Genomic DNA, 15,896 nt, shown 5'->3' with positions numbered 1-15,896 from the left:
CACCCATACTGTGCAAAACAAAAATACTGGTAAGTGCACGGCAGGTAGCACTTCCCACTGTACATTCTACACCTGTAGATGACTGACCATTCAAGTTGGCTTGCTGCATCCTCACTAGAAAAATCAATTCAGTCACAACTTTCCTTGATACCCCAAACAATCACTTTTGGTAGTAAGTGCAGATGTGGTACTAACTCGAGCGCCTTTCAGAAATTGAAAAATACTGTACCTGATTGCATTGGTACATGGGTTTCAGGACATCACCTGAAAAAACTGCAAGTCAGATTTCACCAAATCGATGTTTCTGGAAACCATGCTGGTTGGCATGGGTGATATACTGTATTACATCTGGGATCACAATATGTTTGAAGTTTATATAAGAAATTGATGTTCAAGATATTGCACGCAAGTTTTGTAGTTCACTTCTGGTAGTTAAGTGTGACCAGTGCTATACATTATGGTAGAAAGAGGGCTAACCCAGACTAAAATCTGCTAGAGACTGATAGGCATTCCATCAGGTGCTGAAGCTTTGTTGATTTTAGCAATTTCAGTTGTTCGTGAACACAAACACTAATACCTGTGTCACTTCTCTTGGCAGTGCTGGAAGTATTATGTAGGACAATAACTATTGTCTAACTCTGCATTTCATTATCACTCCAAAGTGGAAGATAAATATACATTATGAAGTTTTATATTATGTAAGGTACACTTTAAAACAATAGTAAGGTATACTTTAAAACAACAGTAATCTACATCTACATAAATACGCCGCAAGCCACAGAATGGTGTGTGGCAGAAGGTACCCCGTACCTCTATTTCCTTACCTGTTCCATTTGCAGAGTGAGGGAAAAAACAACTGTCTACATGCATCTGTACGAGGTCTAATATCTCTTACCTTTTTGGTCCTTACATAAAATGTACATTGGTGGCTGTACAATCACACTCTGAAGTTTGTTCTCAAAATTTTCTCTATAGGGCTCATGAAAAGATCACCACCTCCCCTCCAGCAATTCCCATTTAATTTCCCACCGCATCTCTAACGTGTGTGTTGTTCGAACCTACCAGTAACAAATCTAACAGCCAACCTCAGGGTTGCTATGTTGTCTTCCTTTAATCCAACCTGGCTCAGATTTCAAACACAATAAGATACTCAACTATATGAGGTCTCCTTTACAGATGACCCACATTTCTCAAAAATTCACCACACAAACTTTAGTTTACCATTCACCTTCCCTGCTACTATCCTTATATGCTCATTTCATTTCATATTGCTCTGCAACATTAAAAACCAAGCATTTAATCTACCTGACACTGTCAAGCAGCACACTATTTGAAAATCATCAGGAGTTTTTTTCTAATTTATCTGCACATTTTTCTACATGTAAGGCTAGCTGCCATTCATCAAAGCAACTACAAATGTTGTCTACGTCAAATTGTATCGCCCCACAGTCAACACCACCTTCCCATACACCACAGCTTCATCAGTAGAGAGAGGTTGTTCACGAACTGAAGGGTCCAAAGGAACTGTTCACCAAGCTGAACAGAAGGAGCGAGGAACGAATTCTAAGAACAGTCTTTCATAGTTCACTTTGGTTGTGGCTTTCTACTTATTGTTCTCAGGAACGGGAAACAGTCTGCCTCATTCCGTCAACATTGGCCGGTCTCATTCCAGCATCGGTCCCGTTCCCATCTGTCTCTGTCTCAGTCTTACCTCAGCCGGACCCATCCTTCGCGTAGCCACTCGTAGCAGTTCCACTGCTGACTGCTCATAGTTAGTTCAGTATCAAGCTGTTAATTTCATTCACTGCACACACCCATTCTGGATGTTTCAAACCGTTTTTGAACTCTGGACTTCGGTTCTTTTCGTATTCCATTCAGTGTCCACAACCGGTAATGACAATGTCTTTTATAATTATGTAAATTACATAAAAATTACGTGATATGTAATACACACATCTTTTCAGATAACAGAAGAGCATATCAGCTTACTTCACTATTTCGATAAACAGCAGAAGACATACTTATAAAAAGGCAAGTTTTTGTATTATTCCACATGCAAAGGAAGCCAGCACGGCACACATGAGTGTCATTTTCTGTCTTTTTTGATCTAAGGTAAGATAGCATGTTCATTGTTATGGAAGGCAGACCAACTTACAACCAAATGAAGCCCGCACTCCATAATCTAGTGTCTGATGTCATTTTGTAAAGAAAATACAGTAACTTCTACAATATTATTTCAGCGGTACAGGCTGGCGCACGAAAAATCATCCCTGAGTACTTGACTGCTCAATGTCGCCAACCAATCGTCATCTATTGTTTCAAAGTAGTTGTTTGAATTACCTGATTTGTTATTTCTTTACTGCCTAATTATTACGTGTCTATTCTGCTCGTAGTGGTCAACAAATCATGTATAATTGGCAAGCAGTCTACTCGGGGCCAGTTTTTCAAGTTTCAACAAAATTATCAATTTATTTTCACAAGATTTCTTATTGCCTTTAATTTTCTTCAGAGAAACATTATGAGTGGCAAGTTGTGAGTAATACTTAAGTTCCCTTGTTGCCACGTTCAAATATGCTTCTCCTGCCAAAACACAGCACAGTTTGTAAATATTTATGTCACTAAGATTCTAATGCAGTTGAAATTGCAGCATCATTTAAGACATGTCAGTAGTTCATGAAATTACCCGTCATTAGCATAAAAAGTTAAACTTCCTCATGTCTGTTGTTCCAAACCCATAGTAACTCATTTCAACAGCTGTTGATGGTGCTATGAAGTATTAAATCATTTAATTGAAGAATCTGTGGTCACTTTAATATAACAGTAAATACGGAAGTTCCACAAACTAATCAGATGACGAAATACTCTCCTCTTTGTATACTAACATTTGCCAAAATCTTGTTACAATGTCTGAACCGTTTACAAGATAGGAGGAATTTCGTGAATATTTTAATCTAACTTTTTCACTAATGCACGAGTTCAGGACAAAGTGCGTTATATATGATCCATTTTTTCAAGCCTGGTAATAGGGATATTCTTCAAAAATTGAAGAAAAATTTAGCTACATTTGGTATGCAGCAACGTGAACTAACATGCACTGAACGTAATTTCAAAGCAACATCTATTTCACTGCAAACCTTACGAAATTCTTGCAGTAATTTACTTAATCCTAAAATATCACAAGAAATATGATAATTAACCAAATTACAAGCAATTCATCATTAAGCTGATGAGCAAAGCTATAAGATATGCAAATTATTATACTGAGTAGTTTCTTTACAATCAACTGAGAAAGATTAGAGTTTGGCCGACCCATGCCCCCTGCCCTTCACGGTGTCAAGCCACCAGCTAGCTTCCACACCAAATAATAACCGTGTAAGAGGTTCAGCTTGCAAGGTGGCCATCACCCCCACCTGCTTGCCAGCAGCCATGTGCATCATCTAGCAAACTTGCACAGAATCTTATTGTGTGAGATGGGCTTTACCATCAACTGTGCAGCCTACCTAATTAACACAACAGTCAACTTTTCGACCTTGGTCACAGCAACAAGCCACAACATTGGTCATTTGCATATTCTCGCAATGTGAAAAGTTCTTGGAAAAAGAATCAGTCTCCTCCACATTTTCTGATCTGGATAACCTCTTTAAAAATAAAGTGAAAAGCTTCAGTTTGATAAATACAATTTGAGTCACATATCTGCTTTCCCACTGGTTTTCTTTAACAATCAATTCTTCCCATTTTTGAAGCCCTCTTAATCCTTGCCAGTAAACTATATTCTCACTTTTGTGTTGTACTTCTTTTATTGCATGGAACTTCTTTTCCACTGTTGCTTCAATTCATTCTTCAAGAAACATTTCAATATTAGAAAATTCAACAGATCACATTTCCCTTAAAATTTTTAAGTTTTTTTGAGCACCAAGACTATACATCGTTTGTCTTATGACCATAAGAAGCGGTTTCTTAAATTGTTACCTCCTGTCCACTTATAGGCACAGTAACTGCTCCACTTAAACATTCTACAAAAGGGGATGCACTTTCCTCAGTAATCAACACAAGTCATTTGTTTCCTAATGAATTATGTACCAGAAAGGAGTTAGAGGGTATTAAAGTTTGTGTTTTTCCGTTTGCTATTTTACCCAATTTGTTGCAAAGAAGACTTGCTTAGAAAAATAAACAATCTGTATACGGTTACCTCCACTCTAGCACCTCTCAGAAAAACAGACTTTATATTAGACGATGATTGGTTTGTGGAGCGCTGAACTGCGCAGTTATCAGTGCCCATACTAAGTCCCTACATTGACAAACCAATCTTGTCACATTCACAAATGATGGAATGACGAGGACAACACTTAACAGTCCCTGGGCACAGAAAACCCCAAACCCAGCCGGGAATCTAACCTGGGACCCCGTGATCCAGAGGCAGCAATGCTAGCAACTAAACCACGAGCCACAGACAATTTACATTAGGATAAAAACACTACAAAATTCAATTTTTTTACTGATCCAAAATCAAATTGATATCTTTGAAGATTAATAATACCACTTAGCTACAATTTCAAACTGACTGACTACAATCTGTCAGGAAAGAAGATAAGACATATCTGCAGTTTGAGAATAAACTTCTTGACATTAATGTTAAGGTTCGTTCCATTACAACTAGGAACCTGAAAAAACTTGCATTTCCATCAAAGCAAATACAGATGCAAATTCAGTCTCATAATGCAGAAACGGTGTTACCTAACAGACCCTATTTCATAGTAAGTTTTATCCAGATGAACATTTAATCAGTTTAAATAGCCTTATTTTCTTCTACAAATATTGCATGTAACCAATTTTACAACTACTAATATTGGGCATCTGGCGAACTCAAATTTGGAAAGAACACGCGCGAGAACATGCTTGCAAAATAAAAGTGCACAAATGCAACAATGCATCAGTGCACTATGTTCAAGTGCCACACAAATTGTTGACTGTAGAATAGCCTCCAAGATATACACCATGTAACAAATCTGCAACAGGACCTAGCATTATAACAAAGGAATGCTTATGTTTGAAAGCTGGTACAATAGTCACTTACATTCCAACCAACTTGCTTTTAACATGGTAGTTTCCAGTGGCAGTTTTTAATTGTAGTTGCGTCAAATAACAGTAGAGGTTGGGTCTAGTTACCCTGTTTACGGCTATACCAACTTGCATGGTAGCCGTTACTGAATGTTGTGTTGTGCTTTGAACTATCTGGTGAGACCAATCCCAGACATCACAGAGCTCATTAAAACTCAACACCAGAAGGGATGGCAATCTCTATGATGTCCTAGTTCTGCTGTAGCGGAAATGCTTTGTGCAGACTGCTGCCCTGCTTGGACAAGGCACGGGCTCATTTCCCCACACCAGTCCTCCCTCTCTGGCAGTCTTAAGTCTAGTTCATTCACACTCATGTCTTAACTATTTACTGTGTCCACACCAAAACGAAAACACAACCTGTCAACATATTTTGAGTACTTCAAAGTTCTTCCCCAAACATGCAAACAGTTATTTTCATTCCTAATTCTATGAATAGGTGCCTTGTCGGTTCAACATGTGTTGTCAAGTACGGGTTGCACAGCTATTAATGCCCCGAAAAACATGAATATTCTGCAAATTCTGTAATTATTGAACTGAGTGGAAAAAAGTGTCAAAAAACACTTATCAGATAAGCACTTTGTTGACTGATGGGGTAAAATGTTTATGCATTTCTCAACAGAAATGATCATTTGTTGAAACAGACACCACACATTCATATAATTATATTTGATTATTTATAAACAAAAATGTGGGTGCAACTTTTGTCAAAAATAGATTCTACGCTTTCAAGTCCCTAACTGACAAATTGAAAGGCATACCTTGTACTTCCATGTATATTAGTAACATTAATTACACACTGTCACTTCAATCTGTAACATTAAAAAAAATAATTTTCCATACTTGCAACATCCTGAAGTGGAGCTCCACCAGCACCAAGACCCATTCCTAGGCCTCTCAAACCTTCAGGAAGTTTCAATGGTCCTTCTTGTTTGTGTTCTATGCGATCCATCCTTACAGTGATTTTCCTGTCGTACAACATCTGATTATGCAACATAGCTGGAGAAATCATTAAGGAAATTATACAACTATTATGAGAAATACACCATGAATTAAAGACAAACTAAACCGAGATTTAGAAACAGCAGATTGGCAATTACTTCAAGCTATCTAAGCCCTTCCAAAATCTCCACTGAATGGTGCACTATTATACATGTCTTACAGATACTAATTTTTTTCAGTATTTTAATTTTGCCACGTGCATCTGTGCTGGCTCATTCTTTGACTAATAATTGAAAGTACTCTGCTGGTATGTGCATGCCATTTAAAGAAATTTCATTAACTGTCCACTGTACATAAAAATGTTGCAAATGTCACATCTAAACATAAGAGATGAAATATTCAATCCTGTTATATTATTCTCTCTTTCAAAGCTGAGTAGGTCACTTATTTTAATGATGCTTGCACAAAAGAGAAACGTCTTATTTCCTTAATGTTCACCTGTTACATATTTTGCACTTACATTTTCTCTACATTTAAAACTCCAGACAAAACATGAATTTCATGAAAGTGAATACATGGAATGTCTGAGGTTTTATACACCTATCTGGATGTGGCATCCTAATAGAATAATTCTAGCCAGTACAGTAACTGCCTCTAAAATTAGAGATTTCTCCTGCTTTCCTAACAGTTGCCAAATAAACATTTTGTGCACAAAAGACCACATTGATGTCCAGATATACATGAACACACAAAGGCACAATAGAAATACGGAAGGATACAAATAGCTTGAACAGCTTCCACTGGATGTTCATATTCAACAACACCAAATCCCCTACTCTTGCCTTCTTTATCAGTACTAATTTCTGCACTGACCACTTTTCCGGCCAGTTTAAATACTTCTTTTAGCTTCTTTTCGTCTACTTTGTAGTCCAGCTGAAAAAGGAAAAAACACATTAAAATACAAGGGAAAGACTAGCACTAATAAAAATTAAATTCTTGTAACATTCAACGTACAGGAAAACACAAAAATAGTTCTGAACTTTTCACATACTATGCCAATATGGGCATATCTGTGACTTCTTAACGAAACACAACTTTCATTCTTGATCATTTAAAATAAAGAGCAAAAAAATGCGCTTTTGATTCTTTTCAATCAAATATCCATCAAATTTTGAGCACACATCTGTGATATCCACATTTCTTGTAATACGAGGTTGGAACTTTAAAATTGGCAACTATTTATTTACAGCTCATACAAAATGCAGGGAGTGGCATTACTTCTGTCTCTATGATGTTCATTTTTGGAACACAACCTATGACCAGCTTAAAGACAGAAGCGATGACACTTTCTGCAGGTTCTGACCATCAATTTGCAGGACAATGCTCAAGCACGTACAGTGGAAGCTGTTACTTATTTGTTTGACTGATGGGGCTCTTAAATGCTATACCACCTACTGCACTCCCCTGACTTAAGTCCTCGTGAGTTAAACTCAATTTCTAAACTGAAGGAAACACTTGACGGCATTCACTTCAGAACTGCTACAAATTCAGGAGGCAATAGACTGCGCTGCTCAAACTGTCAACAAAACCAGTACTGCTAAGAGTATCCTACAACTTCCACATTGCTTGCAACAGGTTATACACAATGCTGGTGACTACTTTGAAGGTCAGTAAAACTTTGAAAGAAGTGTATTTTTTCCAAGCTGTAAATAATTAGTTGTCACTATTAAAGTTCCAACCCTTGTATTTAGGCCATAAACATTTATGCCACTGTTGAAGTGGCTCCTGAAATATCAGAAGAAATAATAATGTTCTAATCACATTTTTGAAAACAGACAGAGGTTTTCTGCACTTGCAATTCATATGATCCTGCAATATCATGCCGTTGCCAGTCTACATTTTATATCCTCTCTACTTCGACCATCATCGATTATTTTGCTCCTCAAATAGCAAAACTCCTTTACTACTTTAAGTGCCATTTCCTAATCTAATTCCCTCAGCATCACCAGACTTCATTGAACTACATTCCATTATCCTCGGTTTGCTTTTATTTATGTTCATCTTTTATTCTCCCTTGAAGACACTGTCCATTCCGTTTAACTGCTTAAAGTTTTTATTTCTTCTCCATGGATTTTAATACCTACTCCAAATTTTTCCTTTGTTTCCTTTACTGCTTGCTCAATATACAGATTGAATAACATTAGGGAGAGGCTACAACCCTGTCTCACTCCCTTCCCAACCACTGCTTCCCTTTTCATGCCCCTCGACTCTTAACTGCTATCCAGTTTTTGTACAAATTGTAAATAGCCTTTCGCTCCCTGTATTTTACCCCTGCACCTTCAGAATTTGAAAGAGTATTCCAGTCAACATCGTCAAAAGCTTCTCCAAATCTACAAAGGCTAGAAACATAGGTTTGCCTTCTCTTAATCTAGCTTCTCAGATAAGTCGTAAAGTCAGTAGTGCCTCACATGTTCCCATATTTCTATGGAATCCAAACTGATCTTCCCCAAGGAATGCTTATACCAGTTTTTCCATTTGTCTGTAAAGAATTTGCGTTAGTATTTTGCAGCCATGACTTATTAAACTGATAGTTTGGTAATTTTCACATCTGTCAACACCTGCTTTCTTTGGGATTGGAATTATTATATTCTTCTTAAAGCCTGACGGTATTTCGCCTGTGTCATACATCTTGCTCACCAGATGGTAGAGTTTTGTCAGGACTGGCTCTCCCAAGGCTGTCAGTTGTTCTAATGGAATGTTGTCTATTCCAGGGGCCTTGTTTCAACTCAAGTCTTTCAGTGCCCTGTCAAACTCTTCACACAGTATCATATCTCCCATTTCATCTTCCTCTACATCCTCTTCAATTTCCGTAATATTGTCCTCAAGTACATCACCCATGTATAGACCCTCTATATACTCCTTCCACCTTTCTGCTTTCCCTTCTTTGCTTAGAACTGGGTTTCCATCTGAGCTCTTTACATTCATACAAATGGTTCTCTCTTCTCCAAAGGTCTCTCAAATTTTCCTGTAGGCAGTCTGTCTTACCCCTAGTGATATATGCCTCTACAGCCTTACATTTGTCCTCTAGTCATTCCTGTTTAGACATTATGCACTTCCTGTAGATCTCATTTTTGAGACATTTGTATTCCTTTTTGCCTGCTTCATGTACTGTATTTTTATATTTTCTCCTTTCCTCAATTAAATTCACTATACCTTCTGTTACCCAGGGATTTCTATTAGCCCTCATCTTTACCTACTTGATCCTCTGCTGCCTTCACTATTTCATCTCTCAAAGCTACCCATTCTTCTTCTACTGTATTTCTTGCCCCCATTCTTGTCAGTCGTTCCCTAATGCTCTCTCTGAAACACTCTACAACCTCTGGTTCTGACAGTTTATCCAGGTCCCATTTTCTTAAATTTCCACCGTTTTGCAGTTTCTTCAGTTTTAATCTGCAGTTCATGACCAATAGATTATGGTCAGAGTCCACATCTGCCCCTGGAAATGTCTTACAATTTAAAACCTGGTTCTTAAACCTCTGTCTTACCATTATATAATCCATCTGAAACCTGGTATCTCCAGGCCTCTTCCATGTATACAACTTACTTTAATGACTCTTGAACCAAGTGTTACCTATGATTAAATTACGCTCTGTGCAAAATTTTACCAGGCGGCTTCCTCTTTCATTCCTTTCCCCCATTCCATATTCACCTACTATGTTTCCTTATCTTCCTTTACCTACTACCAAATTCCAGTCACCCATGACTATTAAATTTTCGTCTCCCTTCACTACCTGAATAATTTCTTTTATCTCATCGTACATTTCATCAATTTATTGAACATCTGCAGAGCTAGTTGGCATATAAACTTTTACTACTGTAGTAGGTGTGGGCTTTGTGTCTATCTTGGCCACAATAATGCGTTCAGTATGCTGTTTGTAGTAGCTTACTCCTATTTTTTTTATTCATTATTAAACCTACTCCTGTACTGTAAACATATTGCATCAGTGTTAACTTCACCCTGTGATTATGATTGTATGCAGGGGACATCCACTTCCCAGTATCTGTCACTTGATAATATATGGCAGTTGCCTTTATGGTTCGTATATGCACTGAACAGTGTTGTCTGCTAAGGCTGACGTCATTGGCAGCACTGATAAAACTACTACTATATATGAGGTGAGTCAATTTTGATCAACAGAGCTACCCTCCTTAACTGACATGCTATGCATTTAGTGTGTGTAGCATGTCTGTAGCCTTATATTATGTGACCGAAGTGTGTCTTTAGTTCCTCCTTGGAAGTTGTGTTTTCTTTCCTAGTTTTAAGTTAGAAAATACAGATGTTACCAAAAGAGAGACACTTTCAATGGAAAGAAAGAAAAATTTTCGAAAGAGTTAAAAGTTCATCATGGCATTAGCAGAGACTACAGGAATACCTGTGTATAAGCTGAACAAAATCATTGGAAACAGGCTATTTTGGTTAGCTAAGTACAAGCAGAACTGGGCCAAACTTCAAACAATGAAATATGCCAGTTAGTCTTAATATGCACAACTAGAAGGAATTATGAAGAACTGGTTTCAGACAGCGTATGTTTTGAACATTACAGTGACCAGTTTGATCTAACAAAAATGCACTAAAGATCACCAACGTGCTCGAGATCAAGGGCTTCAGCACATATGATGGGTGTACTGATAGGTTTAAGAACCTGTACAATGTTGTGTACAAAACTATGTGGCAAAGGAAACAGTGTAGATACCAAATAAATTAGTGAGTGGCAGAATGGCAGATTATAAGAACAAATGAAGAAATATAAACCAAAGGAACAATCAATTATTAATAAAATTATTTATAAAATTAATTATGCTGGTATCTCTTTTGGCATCCTGCCAAACAACTTTTGCCTTCAAAGGTGAAAACTGCCACTAAGGCAAAGTTCACTGCTGAAATGCTGATGGCCACAGAAAAATTAAACCATTTGTGACTGACAAATCAAAAAAAAACATTATTTTAAAGAGGTAAGAACACTGCCAACAGACTACAGCACCAGTGTGGTTGACATTAGAATTATTCTAGAAGCAATTACATTGGCTTGATGGAAGAATTTGAACCCCCAACAGGAAATTTCTCATTAGTAGATTGTTGCCCTGCATATTAAAAAAAAAATTAAGTTTACACAAGTGCAATTGTAGTTTCTGCTGATAAAACTTCATAACCAACTTACAGCCCTCAGATTTGGGTTTTACCCATGCCTTCAAAGACTACAGGAAATCAATTGCGCAGAAGGTATTAACTTTGAAAGTGACTGGCAAAAACAGACTTCTCCAAAGTGTGTACTTTAGAAATTATATTTCTGCTGCAGATGTCTATGACAACACTTTCCACTGTGTTTACGAACTTAAAAACCACACAGGAAATTCACTAAAATATTAAAATAACCACAAATTTTGGATTTTTCTGTTAAAAGTAGTAACTACTGTACCCATTTATTCACAACACATTTATGTTAAAACCCGAAATTAAAGGTCAGTATAAAAACAATTTTTACTGTTTACTAAAATGTTTGTTAAAAAGCTAAAATTTAATATGGTACCTTCCCCTGTAATCTTGACTGGGGATACAGACCAAATTGTACCGTACCTCCGTGTCTAGGTTGATTTGAAAGTTGCAACTTGGTTGCTAGTTTACGAAGACAGTGTTATAAAGACAGCAGTGACGTATCTATCTGTGGTGTATTGCCATATTTAATGCACTTTAACAGTATTTCACACAGTTTTCTTAACGAAAAGTGTAGAACACCATAATAAATCTAGGCTACTGTATACACCTGCGTAAGTCACTTTTGCAGGATGCGGTTTAAATTTTCAACACTTTATAAAAGTGAACTGCACTTTTTGTAAGCTGCGAGTTTAAATAATAAAATGCCAAACAAATCACCTTAGCTTTGCAAACAAGTAAATCAACAGGACTGCTGCTCGATTTGCATTATTTTTAGTGTAATTTGTTGGCTAAAGTGTCCGTAAATTTCATGTCAGTTACTAAATGTAGCAAAAAACTCAACTAACTTTAATTAGATAATAAACAAGGCCTTTGTTAGTATTTTTTATGCCCACTGACACTATATGAAACTAATAAATTCTAAGGGGGGCACTGTATGTAATGTGCACAACTTACGAAGTTGTTTCCCATGTATTACACCATTATTTTCAAGTCATTTGGAAATGGTAAAAATGGTTTTTACTACAATACAAAGTTTTCTTTGTATAATTTATGTATCTTTCAAAGTTTGATTTATCTACTAAATTGTATGTCCAGTGATATCTGTCAGAGATAAGATACAAATGTAACCATCAAGGCTGTAGAGTGACATTTGTAGGTATGGACCAGCACTAGCTGAAATAACTAAGTTTTAGATTAAAACTTTTTATTCACTGGTCGCGATCTGAGAGACTAATGTGATGAAAAGGCCAGGGGGTGATCCAGTACAGTACCACAAATCTGATCAACAGCACAGAACCTGTAACAATCTGTATGCGTGTGTCAGTGCAAGCATTTCTGAATGTAGACTTCTGGGCGTTGTAAATACCTCAGGACTTAAAATTACAATCTAACACCGAATTTCAGACACGTACACTTTTCACTGTATGGTAGTACAGCCAAATAATATAAAAAGTCCACCAATATTTGAAAGACTTCATTTCAGTGTGTGGAACCATTCTGAACTTTAAATTCTGGCAAAAGTTCCACTTTCTTTGCTCATTCCTACTTAAAATGTCTCATGCAATTGGGGTTTACCCACCACAACAAAGGTGAAAGTCAGATAACAGAGTAAAGGGTTTTGAAACTCATCAAAGCTAGAGAAAACAAGCCACATACTACATCAACTGATGAATAGATGTATCAAATGATGTGGTTACGAACAACTATTCAGCAACAGCATGTTCACATTTACAGTAAAATGTCTACTTCCAATCCACTGATTACACAAGACAGTGCCTGGGAACAATAAAATTGATCCTGTAAGGATGCAAATTAAACAACAGAACTGTTGTGAGATGAGACAAATAAGTGCATTATTATTGGCCAATGTATATATTTAAATTTGGGTATGTCAGCAAAATATCATCATGCTACCTACCTCTGCCCTACTGTGAAGTATGGAGAGGGATTATACAACTACAATCCGTTTATCATACGAATAAACCTGAGGAAAATAAACACAAACACAATGAATGGTCAAAAAAGCCACAGCACACACACACTGGAGCTACACTCTTGGAAGAAGGTCCTATTTACGTATTAGATATATTATTACCAAATTACGATAATGGGAGTTAAACCGGAACAAGACGATGTGACTTACCAAACGAAAGTGCTGGCAGGTCGATACACACACAAACAAACGCAAATATACACACAAAATTCAAGCTTTCACACCAAATGGTTGCTTCATCAGGAAAGAGGGAAGGAGAGGGAAAAAACGAAAGGATGTGGGTTGTAAGGGAGAGGGTAAGGAGTCATTCCAATCCCGGGAGCGGAAAGACTTACCTTAGGGGGAAAAAAGGACAGGTATACGAGCGCGCGCGCACACACTATATATATATATATATATATATATATATATATATATATATATATATATATATATATATATATATATATATATATATATATATATATATATATATAATGGAAGGAAACATTCCACGTGGGAAAAATTATATATAAAAACAAAGATGAGGTGACTTACCGAACAAAAGCGCTGGCAGGTCGATAGACACACAAATGTTTGTGTTTGTGTGTCTATCGACCTGCCAGCGCTTTTGTTCGGTAAGTCACCTCATCTTTGTTTTTATATATATATATATCTCCACACATACACATACACCAGATCTCCAGTTACTTTCCAGTCCACCTTTATCCCTCCCCATATATTTTTATTTTCATTTCAGCCTCATGTTACACTTTCCACCTTCTAATACCATGTCACCCTCACAACACCCCCACAACGACCCCATTAAGTTTTATTTACATTCCCTCCGCAAACATGCCTTCGCCCTAGGCAGATTACGCTCCCATATTCTATTTTCTCAGGCTTGTCTGACATTTGGCATTACCCCCAAAGGCCTCACACTTAAGAGTTCCCATCTCTGGCTATAACCCTTCTTTCCATCAGTCCCTATACCAGTTCCAAACTAAACAATCCATTGCCCTCACACAATCTTTCACCTACATATCAACTCAGCCAATGAACACACCCGTCAACTCCCATCCTTAATAAAAGTCCTCAATCTTTCCTCTCCCACATCCACACCAGCTGTTCAGAGCATCCTACTACAGGCTAGCAACAAATTAGAACAGCATGCCACCCTCCACCTCAAAAAACTATCCAATCTCCTGGTTTCCCACCTCCGGAAAGGCAACTCACTCACCCTTCACAACCTTTCCAGGAAACCTCAACCTCCTCTCATTGCACACAAACCCAGTCTCCCATCTACTCAATCTCCCACTTCCAGCTCCACTCCCTCCAAAACCTCAAAATTCCAATCAACACAATCTGAAACCACAACACCCTAATTCAGTAGTTAACCTTTCCTCCAAACCTCTGTCCCAATCCGAAACCTCTGTCCTATCCAAAGGCCTCAATTTCAGCCCCACTCCCAGATTCAACCAAACAGCCCTCGTCAAAGATTTACTGTCCTACACTCGTACTCACTGCTGGAAATATCACTTTGCCACCAAGAAAAATGATCCTAATCCTACTCCTAATGATCCAACTCCCCAAGACATCATCCAAATTGAACCCTGCCTGGAACAGTTCTGTCCTCCGCCGCAGCGGGACCCACCTCCTCTTCCTCAAAATCACCCTCTCCAAACCTTCCAGGAATTTCTGACTTCCAGCCTTGCATCTCAATCCTTCTTAAAAAAACTTAATCCTACTCCCAACATCACCACTGCTGAAGCCCAAGCTATCCGTGATCTGAAGGCTGACCGATCCATCGTCATTCTTCCGGCGGACAAGGGTTCCACGACCATGGTACTTGATCGTTGGGAGTATGTGGCTGAGGGGCTACGTCAGCTTTCAGACAACACCACACACAAAGTTTGCCAAGGTAACCCCATTCCTGATGTCCAGGCAGAGCTTCAAGGAATCCTCAGAACCTTAGGCCCCCTGCAAAACCTTTCACCTGACTCCATCGACACCCCGCACCCCTACCTTCTTCCTAAAATCCACAAACCCAATCATCCCAGCCACCCCATTGTAACTGGTTACCAAGCCCCCACAGAACGTATCTCTGCCTTCGTAGATCAACATCTTCAACCCATTACATGCAGTCTCCCATCCATCATCAAAGACACCAACTTTCTCGAACGCCTCGAATCCTTACCCAATGTGTTACCCCCGGAAACCATCCTTGTAACCATTGATGCCACTTCCTTATACACAAATATTCCGCACGTCCAGGGCCTCGCTGCGATGGAGCATTTCCTTTCACGCCGATCACCTGCCACCCTACCTAAAACCTCTTTCCTCATCACCTTAGCCAGCTTCATCCTGACCCACAACTTCTTCACTTTTGAAGGCCAGACATACCAACAATTAAAGGGAACAGCCATGGGTACCAGGATGGCCCCCTCCTACACCAACCTATTCATGGGTCGCTTAGAGGAAGCCTTCTTGGTTACCCAGGCCTGCCAACCCAAAATTTGGTACAGATTTATTGATGACATCTTCATGATCTGGACTCGCAGTGAGGAAGAACTCCAGAATTTCCTCTCCAACCTCAACTCCTTTGGTTCCATCAGATTCACCTGGTCCTACTTCAAATCCCATGGCACTTTC

At 38.3% G+C, this 15,896-nt stretch overlaps 1 protein-coding gene across 3 annotated transcripts in view; it reads right to left on the bottom strand.

Moving 5' to 3' along the window:
• LOC126412462 (myelin expression factor 2) overlaps nucleotides 1–15,896 on the bottom strand; it is a gene marked incomplete in the record, with an annotated part of 106,595 nt that overhangs the window by 51,466 nt on the left and 39,233 nt on the right. For all 3 annotated transcript variants that reach the window (XR_007575289.1, XM_050082073.1, XM_050082072.1), the window contains 2 exon segments: nucleotides 5,959–6,114; nucleotides 6,837–6,990. Coding sequence is in view for 2 of the 3 variants with exons in the window: in XM_050082073.1 (XP_049938030.1) it covers nucleotides 5,959–6,114; nucleotides 6,837–6,990 (310 nt within the window).

The sequence above is a fragment of the Schistocerca serialis genome, chromosome 7, assembly GCF_023864345.2.
Source record: "Schistocerca serialis cubense isolate TAMUIC-IGC-003099 chromosome 7, iqSchSeri2.2, whole genome shotgun sequence".
In the NCBI taxonomy this organism is placed as follows: domain Eukaryota; kingdom Metazoa; phylum Arthropoda; class Insecta; order Orthoptera; family Acrididae; genus Schistocerca; species Schistocerca serialis.
Note: the sequence above shows the minus strand (reverse complement) of the source record. Positions and strands in the feature narration are given on the sequence as shown.